The sequence below is a fragment of the Mycteria americana genome, chromosome 2, assembly GCF_035582795.1.
Source record: "Mycteria americana isolate JAX WOST 10 ecotype Jacksonville Zoo and Gardens chromosome 2, USCA_MyAme_1.0, whole genome shotgun sequence".
Taxonomy (NCBI): domain Eukaryota; kingdom Metazoa; phylum Chordata; class Aves; order Ciconiiformes; family Ciconiidae; genus Mycteria; species Mycteria americana.
Window position 1 is genome coordinate 139292163 of NC_134366.1, and position 14170 is coordinate 139306332.

Consider the following 14170-nt stretch of genomic DNA (forward strand, 5'->3'; position numbering starts at 1 on the left):
AATTCCTGTGCAAGAATAAGCAGCTGTCAGACAGGACAAGTAGCAATGGGACAAGTTTTATTTCTTTCATTTCTGTGCTTAAGGCAATAATGGAAAGAAATATGAAGTGTCTTGTGCATCTGCTATGCTGGCCATTGCTGGAAAGATGCCAGCTTCAGGTCTGAGGGAACGGATGAGGCTTCACTCCTATTGCCTAGGCACACAGCTGTATAGCCGTGCTGTATTGCTGTCGTGGTTTAGCCCCAGCCGGCAGCTAAGCACCACGCAGCCGCTCGCTCATTCCCCCCCGGTGGGATGGGGGAGAGAATAGGAAGAGCAAAAGTAAGAAAACTCGTGGGTTGAGATAAGAACAGTTTAATAATTGGAACAAAATAATAGTAATAATAATAATGAATTGTAATGAGAAGCAAAACAACAAGAGAGAGAGAGGACCAAAACCCAAGGGAGGGAAAAAGAAATAAAATAAAATTTAAAAAAATGATACAACCGCTCACGACCCGCTGACCGATGCCCAGCCAGTCCCCGAGCAGCGATCGCTGCCCCCTGGCCAACTCCCCCAGTTTATATACTGGACATGACATCATATGGTATGGAATAGCCCTTGGTCCAGTTTGGATCAACTATCCTGGCTGTGCCTCCTCCCATTTCTTGTGCACCTGGCAGAGCATGGGAAGCTGAAAAAGTCCTTGACCAGTGTAAACACCGCTTAGCAACAGCCAAAACATCAGTGTGTTATCAATATTATTCTCATACTAAAATCCAAAACACAGCACTATACCAGCTACTAGGAAGAAAATTAACTGTATCCCAGCCGAAACCAGGACAATAGCGCAAGACTATATTTGACTCCTACCCCTCGCACCCCATGCATGTTCCCTGCGTTATTACTGCCGTGTCACCGCAGTTGTCCTGGCCCCCACCTTCTTCAAAGCCGACTTTGCAAAATTATTCCTCACTGGATGTTGTGACCATCTGAAATCAAGTCAGCTTCACTTTTCCTCCCTCAATGCTTTATTTGGGTATAAAACTAGTATTTAGCAATGTGAAACACTGTGTTTATTCCATTAAAAATTTCAGAAAGTTATGCAAAGGGGTTGATGCAAGCAGGCCTCTTGTTGTACTGGAGCCACAGAAAAATCTCTCTCCCTCTCTTATCTAAGGCAAAAAAGGAGAGAGAGGAGAACTAAAAGGGCCATTCAGTCTACGAAAACATCAGCAGATTCTCCTACTATAACTCTCTTTTGATAATTAGATATTTGATAATTTCTAATTATTGAAAGATAGTCATAATAACAAAATATTGCCATTGCTTTTACTTGTTGTTTTTATTTTCTCCAAGAAGGTCTTGAATGGCCTTTGGAGCCCAAGACCTGAACACCATCAGGCAAGTACAGCACAGAGAAATTAAAAGCTCAGTATTACATAGCCCAGGAAACGAGAACACTCCCCGTCTCTCATTCCAACTGCAAGATATAGCTATCTCTTTCCATACTGACACTTTCATTCTAGATTACAAGCTTTCATTACTTACCAAATAAAACAGGCAATGTAAATAGACAAAGAACACCTCAGGGGAGCCTGTGCTGAAAAAATGCACCATGGGCAGGTGGCAGAGCCCAGGGTCAGCCCCAGCACCATGTCCCCAGGGTCCTTCTCCACAAGATGTCCCCAGCCCTGCCGGGGAGACACAAGACCTGCTCAGGCAAGGACCACGCTATGGCTATAAACCGGCCGGGACGAGCTCTGGTGTGGGTTTTGTACCCGCCATGGTGGTTCCCAGGCGGCCCACGGTGCTGGATGGGCCCATGGGTACAGGCTGGACCCTGCGGCCTGGGAGGCTCCTTCCCCTCCCATCTGCTTTTAATACTTTTTTTTTTTCCTGGGTAAGGCCATAACGTCAGGGAGGTGTTGCCTGCTGGCGCAGAGTTTGTGCCACGCTACATGAAGCAACGCGAACGCCTCCTTCGTGCTTCCTTCCTGCTCTTGTATTTTTTCACCGCGTTGTCGGAATTGGGAAGTTTGGGGTGTATCAGAACCCCGAATTCAGGCAGTTACAGGGGAACTGCTGAGCCTGCGGGCAGGGCTGTGGTTTCCAGCTGCGCCTATAGACCACCTTCAGCTGTGGTTTGTCGCCGTGCACACGCCGACCCCTCAGCGGGAGGCTCCCCGCCCTGCCCTTCAGGCCTCGCCACCCCCGGCTGGATTTAGACCAGTCGCTGACAGAAAGAGCCATCCCCGCTACCGACGGGCCCTCACGCCCTGCCCGCTACAGGTCGTGCACCTCGGCGCGGCGGCCACCGGGTGGCGCCCGCGCCCCACCTGCGGGGCGGCTGCCGTGGGGCGTGAGGCGGGGCTGCCCTGGTGGCCATTACTCCCCGCCGCCAAGGAAATCCGCGTTGTTCTGCGCTGGGCTGGCGGGCGGGTCGCTGCTCCGCCGCTTTCCCGCTGGCGGGCGGAGTTCGCGCAGGAGGAGGGTGGGGGCAGCCAGGGCCCGGAGAGCCGGTTCTGTCACGTCTTGGGAGGCAGTGGGGCGGCGGGAGCCGGCGGCCGCCTCAGGGCCGGGGGCGGGAGCGGGCAGCCGCGCCGGGAAGCCGCTGCCCAGCGCGGCGGGGCCTGGGGAGGTGAGAGGGGCACTCACAGAAAAACTTCAAAAGGCGACAAGTGCTGCCGAATGCCTTGAAAAGGGGTGCCCTCTCCCTGCAGAGGCTTCCTGGTATTTTATGCTGATACTTACTAAGTAAAGTAATGCTTAGAAGTGAGTGAACAGGCATGCATAGCTAGATAATCTTTGCTAGTACTTTCCGTAGGCATATTTAACATTTTGCCTGGAGACGTGTGTACGTTCATCCCGCCCGGAGGTCCTTCCAAATCTTTCTTCTACCTGTAAGAGGCCAGACCCACCCTCGCCCTTTTGGAGACATCTTCAGCCTCCTTATGAAGCTGTCTTTCTCTTTCTTCCACCTAAATTGCTTCCTCTTGCTCATCTCTCCCAGCCAGCTGCCAGTTCTTCACCAGGAGTTGCCTCAGAAGAGATGGCGCGACAGCAGAGCTGGCAGAGGACGGGCACGCGTCTTGGTGATGGAGAGGGAACGCTTGTGCCGGTCGGAGGTGCCGGAGGCCACCTGGCCTCTCTCCCCGTCCCCCAAGCCCAGGCGATCGTTCAGGGTCAGAGACACACAGGAGGATCTTTCGTGGGATTGCAGAAGTTTGGGCACTGTGGCTTTCTGGGTCTGTAGGTATCTGAAGCAGCTGTTTTCAGGAAACCTCTGTAACTCGTAACTTGTTTATTCTTTTTTAAATGTTGAAGAAAAAAAAACAAAAACTTTTTTGGCTTTACAGTAATGGTGGTGTAAAGGCGTATCTGAGAAGTGAAGGAATAGTTTTTATTTTATATTTATTACTTGAGACAGACACTGAAAACCTGAAACAGGAAATTTGGGTTGCTTTGTTGCTTTGATGCTTCACGTACAATGACATTTTAGTGTTAAACTGCACTCAGAAAAACTGATCTGCCTTCTTTCAATCCACAGCTAGACTTGCCACTGTCTTGCATGCTGAGGCATACATTACAAGGGGGCTGGACATAAAACTTTAAATCACTTACCTATTCTGCTTCAGCAGTAGGATCTTCAGATTAATGTCAGGGTTTTTATTCATTTTGCTTCTGGTGTTAGTTACCATCCTAATCAGATGTAAGGCTTCTTTGTGCTAGATACATAAAAATGAAGGGAAGTGTGCTCTCTGCCTAGAAGAGCTTGCAGACTACTCTAAAGCAAATATAAACCACAGGAGGTCCTGTGAGCTAGAGACTTCAGTTGATACACAGAGGTTATGTCCAAACTACTAGTGTGAAGGACTCTTCTTTGCTACCAAGACTGTCCTCTGGTTTTGAGGCTAACTGTCCTGGGGTAGCTCGTGTCCATACTGCTTATGCCTGTGTACTCTCAGTCTCCAGAATAAGATGACTTCATGTAAACTGTATATTATGAATGATCCCTATCCGCTGCTGACTCACAAACTACATCTTGGCATTGTTTGTGAGAATGGCACGTGGCCCATACCAAAACCACAAACCATGCAGAGGCTTCTCCAACAATGTAACAGCGTAGACACTGAAGCTGCAGTGCCCAGGAATGCTCCCTGACACCATTTTTTTTTTACTTGTGCCATCACCGTGAGGGAGGTTTAGTGTAGGCTAAGGTACAAATCATAAAATGAGTATGTGAATACTGTGTTTCAACTCAGAATGAGTCTAGCTGCAGTCCCTTTGCACGGGGAGTGGGAGTGGAGACTCTCAAGTGTCAGTCAAGTCCTTGGCATCTGTTCCAACACTTGAAGTGGTGGTCAAAGTGATGAAAATTTTGGCAATACCAGTGGTGTTAATTTATGGTAACTGCTTCTCTCTTACAAACTAAGGATATACCCAGATGATACAGTATGTACAGTTTACAGAGGAAACTGGTGTGTTTTTACTTACAGTGAGGGAGGGCAAAAAGTGTAAGTGGGTTTATCTGCACAGCTGTTCCATCCACATCAGGGCTATATCTAGTCTAGAAGGGGGAAATTCTTTTTCTTATTTGTGAAGCCTGGTGAACCAAGGCATTTATGACAGAATTTGCATCACAAGTTCAGGGGGAATTATATAGAGTGGAAAAGAAATCTGAAATTGTTGTTCCCTGAGATAAAGGAACTGTTCTGGGCTGTATCATTGGATAAGCAAACACCTAAAACCAGGTTACTATGAGAAATAGATTGGTAGCAGGTCCTGTGGTTACGAGTGTTTTGTTACAATTAAGAGCTTGAGAAATAATCTTCAAAGCATATGTATGACACACGGTTACACCTTAGCCAATATATGACACCTCAGGCCCTTTTTTCACGAGAGTTTTCAGTTCATGCTTCATGAACATCACTGTCATGCCACTAAACATTAAACTTGTAATCCGAGTATCTTTACAGACAGCTAAATTGTATACATATATTTCTATATATTAGCTGACACCGTCATTTTTAATGGGTGGGGACAAATTTATTCTTGCGGGATTATTCCTTACTATGGTCTACCTGTATATTTTGGTCTGTTAGCCTCTGTCTGCAGCTACTCTTATGCACAGAACTTCACCAGTATGGCAGTTTAGCTTTAATCCAGGGGCCCTACAGAAAATTGTTCAATTTCTTCTTTGAATTTCTATTCTTTCCCTGTTTTTCCCATGTCAGAATGTCACCTACTCAATCCTTCCCCAAATACAAGTTTTGCTCTGTTTCCTATGAAACACAGCAAGAATTGGGCATGACCCAAATGGATGTGATGTGTGTTCTTCCTGTGTTGCAACCTAACTGTGATTCTCGGGTTGGATAGCCCCAGGGATCTTCCTGCGTACAGAGGGATGGCCTTGTTTAACCTCCACAGTTCTACCGAGCTATCCTAACAGGCCTTGCAAATCTCAAGCATACCTATATGTAGCATGAAAATGCCACAACCAGGAATATAATACATTTCCTCAGGACCTCAAATCACCTTCCTAGTAAATAGCAATGTATCTCTCATTATTTTGCCCCCTTTGAAGGTTATTGATGTCCCCCTGGGACCCAGAGGAAGAGGATGAGAAGTGGTTTCCAGGATGGACACAACGAGTCTGATCTGAAAGAGATTAGAGCAAGTGATGCAAGACACTCTCTGCTGCTTGGAGTGGGGACCAGAGATTGCTGCCTCGAGCAGATGACATTAGTACATGTATTCAGTATCTCCCCAAAAGGAACGCAGGCAGGTCCAGACCATACGTGTGCCAGAGTGCAGGTAAAAAGATTTGACATTAACCATCTTTCCAAGATCTCCTTTCTAGATAGTGGAAAACATTTCATGCACATATGTTTATTTTGAGGGTGGGATGAGACACTTCTACAGGAGAAATGAGTGACATAGGGTTTGTTTTGGTTTTCCCCATAGCGACCACAGACTGTATCTCTGCTGGCAGTTCATCTGCTTTCTTGAGGCTTCCCAGAACATCAACCTACTGCACTCCTCTTCAGCCGTCTTCATAGGGCAAGAGGGACTTCCGTGAAGAAATGAATCACAGAACAGTTGGAATCTTTCATGTCCTTGTTGCAAAAGACTTCTGATTCAGTTTGGTCCCCTTTTCCTCTAGATGACATTCCCTCTTGATGATACTAAGGACATGAACTAACTTAAACTCCATACTGCTTATATTCAAGGAATACAATAGTTCCTTCTGCTGTTAGAATCTCCATTTTCTATAAGCATTCATGCCTACATTCACTTCTTATCTTTTACTGACTACGCGATTTACAGTGCTAATGATGTTGCTTCTGCCATCACAGCAACTTGGAATTAAAATTAAAAAGCAATCAATTTGTTTTCGGGATTACCATCCATTTATCTTATTCTTCTTGTTCCTATGAAGATTCCTATAAGCTAAAGCTGCCGTTGTCCATCCCCTTCATGCATGCTGTGCTCGCTACACGGGCCTTTGTAAAATCCTACAAACCAATGCAATCCTTTGCTGTTCTTGTGACTTTTTGTCCCAGATGCTGAGCAGTCCGTTTGCTTGGGTTGGGGTTGTGTCTGTGTATATATTCTGACTTGCAGCTCTGCCTGCTTTGTTGTCATAGAGCACTTTCCTTGTCACATTTTGAATTCTTTTTAACACTAGAAATTTGAATTATTTTTAACAATTTCACCAGCATGAGCAGATTGGGTGATTTCCTTTGCTTGCTAAATTCCAATCACATCATCAACGTTAATTATAGTTCTTCTGAGTGTCACCACATGTTTCTGGTCCCAGAGCCTATCAGACTGCCAGCACCCCATCATTACAGGAGTGATTCTTCAGCCCTACATCAGCCACAAGTTTTTCTCAGGTTTGCCTGTCTTGTTGGATAGATCCTATATGAATCTTTTCAGCTGACTTAACTTTTCTAGGAATTTTAACTCCAGTGAGATGCTCATGTGCTGCATTCCAAATAAGGCACTTTTGTAGTTATTTTTTACTAATTTGCATTTACAAATGTTTCAGAGCCAAGTAAGAGACTGATACCTGTTTCTTCTTAGTACCTGAATCCTAACCAGCCTGCACTGTGGAAACACAAGTCTCTGCATGATGTAGCAACTGATCCCAATGCACTCTTGTCAGAATATATTAAAAATACCGATTTAGGTATTTAGGCTTTGGAAGGCAGCTCAGCATCCATCCTCTGTGCACTGCAGAAAGCATCTGTGTAAACATCTTTCAGCTGGAGTGGAGTATGATAGACACTGCCCAGGGATTGAACCTAATTCTTAGGTATAATTGCTGTTAGCCTTGGTGAGAATCTGTGCTGCCATACCAAATGCAAATTTGCTGTTATATAGAATTAGCTACTTGTGGAAAAGTGACTGTTCTCCAGTAGAATGGACAGCTTTCTGTGCTGTTTCATTCAAATAAGGTAATTATTATTTGCTTATAATATAAGGTTGCTATAAGCTTGTATTGGTGGATAGCTCTAAATCCCACTTCCTTCTTTTTGTCTTACTTGGCTCATATGAAGTTTGGTCATTTAAACCTGGATTTATCCCTCCCAACATTAGATAGTTAACTAAAACATTAGATATTTAACTGAATCACACAGCTGGTCACCTTAGGGTCCTTCTAGAGTCAATAAAGAGAGACAGAGTAACTTTCAGATAGTTATTGAGATCTTAAAATTAATTTCTTCAACTCCCTCTTTCACCTGGGAGGCCCCTATGGCAACTGTACTTCTTACATAGTCACCTTTACTTAGCTGAGAAACTTGAATTTTTAATCTGAATCCATAGCATATCTGAGAGTTCTTTAAATAGTACGTATATGAAGTCACTAAATGGGAAAAGTATGGCTTAGGTATTTTTTATATGCCAACTATGTTTCTTTTTTCTCAGATCAGAATTGTTAACATTTCCAACATGAGAGATGTATTTTCCTTGTGTAAGCAAACACATGTATTGGAAACGAATGGTTTCATGATGGAGACATGAGCTTTCTGTCTAATGATCTGCTCTATCAGAGTTCCACGTAAAACAGAGACAAAACAAAGTTCTACACAACATTTATATAAGTCAAAAGTCACAAAGGTATTTTTGGGAGACAAGTGTTCTTCTTTATATATGGACTGCCTGCCAGGAAAGTCAGTGCAGGTATTCTGCCTTTAAGATTTCACATGAAGCAGGTCTCAGCTGAATATAGGTTGCAGATGATTTGGCATTTTATTTGTAAAACAGCTTTAGCAAGATTTGTATACCTTTATGGGATCAAGATGGGTTCACCTTGTAGCTTGTGCCAAGGAACAAAGATGTCATTAACGTAACAAAATAATCATCAAGCGTATACTTGCCAAATCTAATAAAAATGTCTGTATTTCTTACCTTCTGTGCTTGAGGACTGTAGAAATGTAAGGTAGTTTTTCATTTTAAGTCTCCCCTTCACCCAGCTCTGTAACTCGTACCCAGTCAAACAAAACACTCGGACTTCAAAAATGAAATGAATTTACTCTATCAGGTTGGCAAAATCTTCATTAAAAAAAAGGATCAAAACACATTATCTTCCTATGGAACCTGTTAATGCTTAAAACCAGCATTTTAGAATGTTTTGGTCACCTCATTCATATAAAGCATTGATCTGAATTTCATCTGTTCGTGAGTTTAAAAAAAGGATTCAAAACTGCATGCATGTATTTTTGGTGTGTCTTTATAGGTGAGGAATGCCAGAATACATGACACCTGGCACTTCGCTGGCAAGAGAGCAGCCTTCATCTCAGGACAAACCCACAAGGAGCCTGTTCGTTTATCTGAACTTTTTCCTAATCACTTAATGCCTTCACTGAGAGACAAGAAGAAAGACTAATTTACTTTTTAAAAATAATATTTATGAACCCAAGGATGAAAATTAACAATTTGAAATATCAGATCCTTGTTAGAGAAATCCAAACATACCTAATTGCCATATTAAGATCAGTAAGTATACACTAATACATCTATCTCTGTATAGAGGTATTTAAAACAAAGAATTGAGTCTTGTACAACATTCGCTACCTAAAAGCTGTAATTTTCTCTCCAAATTTTGACCTGAAATGTCACCTATGACCATTGTGTACTTCTGTTCTAAAACTAGTGATAGTCTGTTGGGGCACCACCATCATATGGATGTGTCTGTTATGGTAGCAAACACAGTCAGTGCATTCATTATTTTATAAAGAAAGTATTTTTATGTATTACATAGCCACAAGGAAAAAAAAATAGTATTTGAGAGCATGTAGTATGGTGCATGGATGGAAGCAACAATACGGTTTTCTTCATGTCACACTCCTCACCCCCAGTTTTGACCTACTGTATTTACTTAATATAACTACTTCATATTTGGGAATTTACCTTGAATATTTTTTCCATCATTTCGCATGGACCTTTCTGTACTGTTTAAAGTTCTCCATGCTTTCCTTGTTTTTCCAATCTCCTAGAGTCGTTAACCAATTACAGCTGGGATCAAGGCCAAGAACAGCTAAGTATCACAACTGAGATTATCTCAAGTGGCACCTTAGTTAAATTGCTGAATAATCTTTTCTCTAGGGTTCAGATAAACATTGGTTGAGTTTTCTTATAGCTTATGCCTTCCTAAAGGGCCTTCCTTTTTGATTTTCTGTTTATATTCTTTTCTTTTTATAAAGCTTCCTAGAGAAGGTCAGTTGGAGTCCCACCTCAGTTACATAACTACAGATTAGGATAGCCCCCTTCCTTCAGAGCCTTTCTCTGGATAAAACTGGAAGATAAATTAGATTATGTACAGTTTGCCCTCAAATCACTGAGAGCAACAATTTCAGCAGATCCTGGACTGAGCCCTCATTTTGTTTTGCAGTGGCTCTACACTATTTTACACTTCACAAGAAGAAAAGCAATTTTCTGCAGTTCATCTACTTGAAAGACACTACCAATAGTCAGTCTCGGGCTTCTATGCAGTATTTCAAAATAGAAATCCACGACGTAGGATAACCTGACAAGAAACCAGGTTAAATTGGTTCTTGTTAAGCAAATGTTTCTTCCTCCCAACTGCTTAAATAAAGAAGAGGAGGCTTTTTGTTCTCTAAAGCAATTCAGTCTTCTGCCTTACTGTGAGTTAACCTCTGAGAAAGTATTTTGAGAAAAAGAAAATCTTACCTCAGGAGTTTTAATCTTAAAACAGGAAAAGTCTGCTCCCAACTAGGAAAACTCAGCTGATTTTCCCACTGCACAAATACAAATAAAAGCAAAACAGACTACAGATGGAAATGTAAAATGACAAAGAACAGCAAAAGGAGCTCTTATGCTATCTTTCATGCTATGAAGCAGAACAAATTACTGACCTCCATTTCTTAATCTACATTTATTTATTTTCCTGAAAAGATTATGACAGTGAATTCTATAAGCTGTTAAAATGTGGTTTTCCCTGCTGATTGATATAGTACTGTACCTCATGTGAATTGTTTGGGGTGAAAGTGTTCTTATCGGACTCTGTTGCTGGAGATGTATCTGCTCTCCAGAGATGTGGAAGATAAGTGTGTTTACAAAAGCAGGTTTCAAGATCGTGCATTCCAAAGACGTTCCTATATTGATGCAGTCACACACTATCACAGTACCAGTAAGACATTGTAACCAAGCTTTTAATGTCATTTATAAAAAAATAGAGTTATTTACATTTGCAACTTATTTAATGGCGTCCTTTTTTATTACAGCATTTGAATCAGTGAAGAAATGTCACTAGAACCCATTTGAGGGTAAACTTTTCAAAGATAAGCATGACAGTACAGGAAAAGTGTTTAAAACATTGTGAATTCTTGCTCTTTTGCAGCATCATACAAACTCATTCTTTACAACACATGCACCCTGGCCTTACGGTGAGCAGAATTCTCTTCCAGGTTAAGGCTAGGAAACTCTGCCACATTTCTAGGGACAGTCCCACATTCTTACATGCGGCACTGCAAGGCATAACCAAAGGAATTAGTTTAATTCCAGTGGGCAGTAGCCTAAATGCAGAATGTAACCACTTACACGTTTTTAAGAAAACTCTGGTTAAACAGACAAAAAAAAGTATGACTATACTTATTGCATAGTTGCAGCGAACCGGATCCATGAATACAAAAGCCATCAAAATATATTATAAATCTATCTGAGTTTCAAAGCTATTCTAAAATACTGCTTTGCTTTAGAATACAAATAACACTGTTTGGGGTTAGTTTGTAGAGTTGTATTTTGGTCCATGCTGTTAATTCTATATCATTATATTCCTCTTCCATTAGTTTAATAGCCTCAGAACAACAGGTCCTCAGGCAGTGGTAAGAACGATGAAGCCAAAGAAGGGCCTTTCCAAATCTCAGACTTAGCCACTGCAGTCAGTTCATAAAAACTCTAATTGCTACTGCCTCCCTCCCTTACTGCTTTAAATAAACTTCCCTCAGAACTCTAAGGGAAAAGAATGACAGGGGACACAGATTTAACACTGTTAGAGATGGGGGTTTGTCCCCATCTAGTCTCGAGCTGATAAATCACAGCTCTTAAAAATATCCAGCCCGTAAAGAAAAAGATCAACAACAAAAAAACCCCTATTTACTTTGACTATGCAGTAGTTCCACATAATCTGCTGGCAGTAGAAACTTCCTTGGTGTCAGAGTCAGGTCTTCCTGAAACCACAAATGGCCAAGTCTGCAAGCAAAAAAAAAGGTATTTCATATTAGAAAGAAAGTTTATCCTGGTATGAAACTGGAGCTTTATTACTGATAGATGTCTAACTCTGGTTCAGCTGCAAGCACGTCATCATGTTTTAGTCCCTGTGGGAAGCACAGAGAGAGCTAAGTTCCTCTAACAAATATTTTCATTATGTTTTTCATTATAATTAAATGCTCCGCAATAGGGCTGCAACAAATTGTTCGCATCAAAAATGCAACTGTCTGCATAATTTTCTAAATAGAAAGCATATAAACTATTCAAAACCAATCACTCTGCGCTATATAAGCAACCTTCTTACCCCCGTGGCACGCATCAGGCATTTAGTTTTGCACCGATGAACTAATGACGGCTTGCTTGTATTCCCAGCCAGCCCGCAGAGCGAATTACTCCTTTTTCGGACATTAAGCTTGCCTAATGCCCGAGGAATTTGTTTCTTTAGGGTTCCTTACTCCGACTCCCCAGAACAGACGCACCCGCCATCACCGCAGGCCAAACCCGGCTCTCGGGTCGCCCCCGGGCGAGGATGACCGGCGATTTACGAAGCAGTCAGGGCTTCCTCGACGGCGGGCACAGCTCGAGCGCTGCCAGCCCTGCCCGGGGCCGGCCGGGCCGGCGGGGCTACCCCGGGCAGTGCCCCGGGGGTTGCCCGGTGCCCCCCGCCGCGCATCCCGAAGGCGCCGGGGCCGCTCCCGGCCGCCCGCCCCGCGCCCCCCGCGCCCCCCGCGCCGCACCAGGTTGACGGGGTGGACGTAGCCGTTCTCGTAGCGGTCCTCCTGCAGGAGCTGCCGGAGGTGGGCGATGTAGCTGGACGCCAGGCGCAGCGTGTCCAGCTTGGAGAGCTTGGTGTCGGGCGGCACCCAGGGCAGGCTCGTCTTCAGCCGGGAGAACGCCTTGCTCAGCACCCGCATCCGCGCCCGCTCCCGCGCGTTGGCCGCGTTGCGCTGGGACTGCTTCCCCTCGGGCGGCGGCCCCCGCGGCCCCGACGCCGCCTTCTTGCCCCCGGGGCCGCCGCCCCGCGCCCGCTTCCTCTTGCAGCCGCTGCCCGCCGGCCCCGCCGCGCAGCTGCCCTCGCCGTCCTCCTCCTCCTCTTCCTCCTCCTCCTCCTCCTCCTCCGCCGCCGAGGAGTTGTCCCCCGAGGGGTAGAGCTCGCCGCGGGGCTGGCGCTTGGCCGGCGGCGGCGCGTAGTCCAGCTGCAGCGCCCGCAGGTCCATCTCGGGCAGCTCCTCCGCCTCGCTCCCGGAGCCCGCGGACATCGCCCCGGGCGGCAGGCGGGGAGGCGGGCAGCGGGGCAGGCCGGAGGGGGCGGACGGCCGAGGCGCGCCGGCGAGTCGGCCCAGCGCGGGGCGGCCCCGCCGCGGAGAGTCCGTGCCGGCGCGGGGGGGCGCGGAGGGGGGATGCGCCCCCGGACAGCGCTATATATCGGGTGTCCGCGGGCAAACCATCTGCCGGGCGGAGGGGAGGAGCGGGGGCGCGGCGGAGGGGGTAGGACCCGGCCGAGCCCCGCGCCGGGGGCGGCGCCTCCCCGCGCTGCCCGGCGCCGCGCTGCGCGCTGGCCCGCGGGCCGGTGCGCCGGGTCCGCCCCGTGCAGCGGGGAGCACCGGGGACGTCGCCAGGCGCGGGCGTGCGTGGGAGGAACGCCGCCGTGCGAACGAGCGCTCCTCCTGCGGGACGGACCCCTCTCCGCGCCCCGGAGGAGGGAGAATACCCGCGGGGCTGCTCCCGCCAGTGCTTTCGGGGGGAGGGCGCGCCGCTCCCTGTCTCCAAGGCGGCGGCGGCTGGGCTAAGGCTGAGCGCGACCCGGCGCTCGGCCCCCAGCCCGCCGGCATTCCCTCTCCCTCCCGCCTTTCCTTCGAGGTCGGGCGATCTCCCCGCCGTATAAACCCGCGCCCAGCCCCGCTCCTCGCAGCCGAGCGGTGCGGCAGGACGGGGCCGACCCCAGGCTGCGGGTCAGGCCCCCGCCCGCCGGGGTCTTCCCCTGCCCGCCGCCAGCCCTGCCCGAGAGGCGGCTGTGCGGTCCCGGTGCCCGCTGGCCAGCGGGACGCCGGAGCGGGCGGGGGCAGCGGGAGAGGCGGCACTCGGGGGTGGGTGGCGATTTGCGGGGAGCGATGCAGAAAGTCTCTGGAAACGCGCGGACCGTGTTTTGACGGCGTCAGTCACTTGGGGTGAAGCTACGGACAGCAGCGAAAGAGCATAACGTGCCCGAGGGCTGCTCCTTCCTCAGAGCAATTAGTGAAAAGCCAGTTAATTGGGCTGTGTACAGCTCTCTGGCACACAGCAAATTAAACGAGACAGCTTTTCGAGCGATTCGCGGTTTTTTTAACAAATTCCGTACTACAGCTTTTATAGAGTCCACGGGAGAGTGGGGGACCCACCATCTACGGGAAATGATGATATGCAAATTCGACAGGGGTATAAATTTAAAAAAAAAAATCAACCAACATCTTG

At 46.6% G+C, this 14170-nt stretch overlaps 1 protein-coding gene and 1 long non-coding RNA gene across 2 annotated transcripts; one reads left to right on the top strand and one right to left on the bottom strand.

Annotated features, from left to right (window-relative positions):
* Positions 1-2391: 2391 nt before the first annotated feature.
* Positions 2392-8718, top strand: LOC142406201 (uncharacterized). Its single transcript, XR_012774494.1, has 3 exons — positions 2392-2742; positions 2998-3232; positions 5568-8718. It is a non-coding gene; the product is annotated as an uncharacterized LOC142406201 (long non-coding RNA).
* Positions 8719-10644: 1926 nt separating this feature from the next.
* On the bottom strand, positions 10645-13302 carry MSC (musculin). The gene is made up of 2 exons (XM_075494805.1): positions 12457-13302; positions 10645-11701 (listed from the first exon to the last, which is right to left on the bottom strand). Exons 1-2 carry the CDS (start codon positions 12976-12978, stop codon positions 11615-11617), a joined length of 609 nt encoding a protein of 202 aa, XP_075350920.1. The 5' UTR covers positions 12979-13302; the 3' UTR covers positions 10645-11614.
* Positions 13303-14170: the final 868 nt, after the last annotated feature.

Coding starts and splice junctions, on each gene's coding strand:
- MSC (XM_075494805.1), bottom strand. CDS start 12,978: ATGTCCGCGGGCTCCGGGAGCGAGGCGGAGGAGCTGCCCGAGATGGAC. Junction 11,702..12,456: donor ACGTCCACCCCGTCAACCTG/GTGCGGCGCGGG, acceptor TTTTGCTTGCAG/ACTTGGCCATTTGTGGTTTC.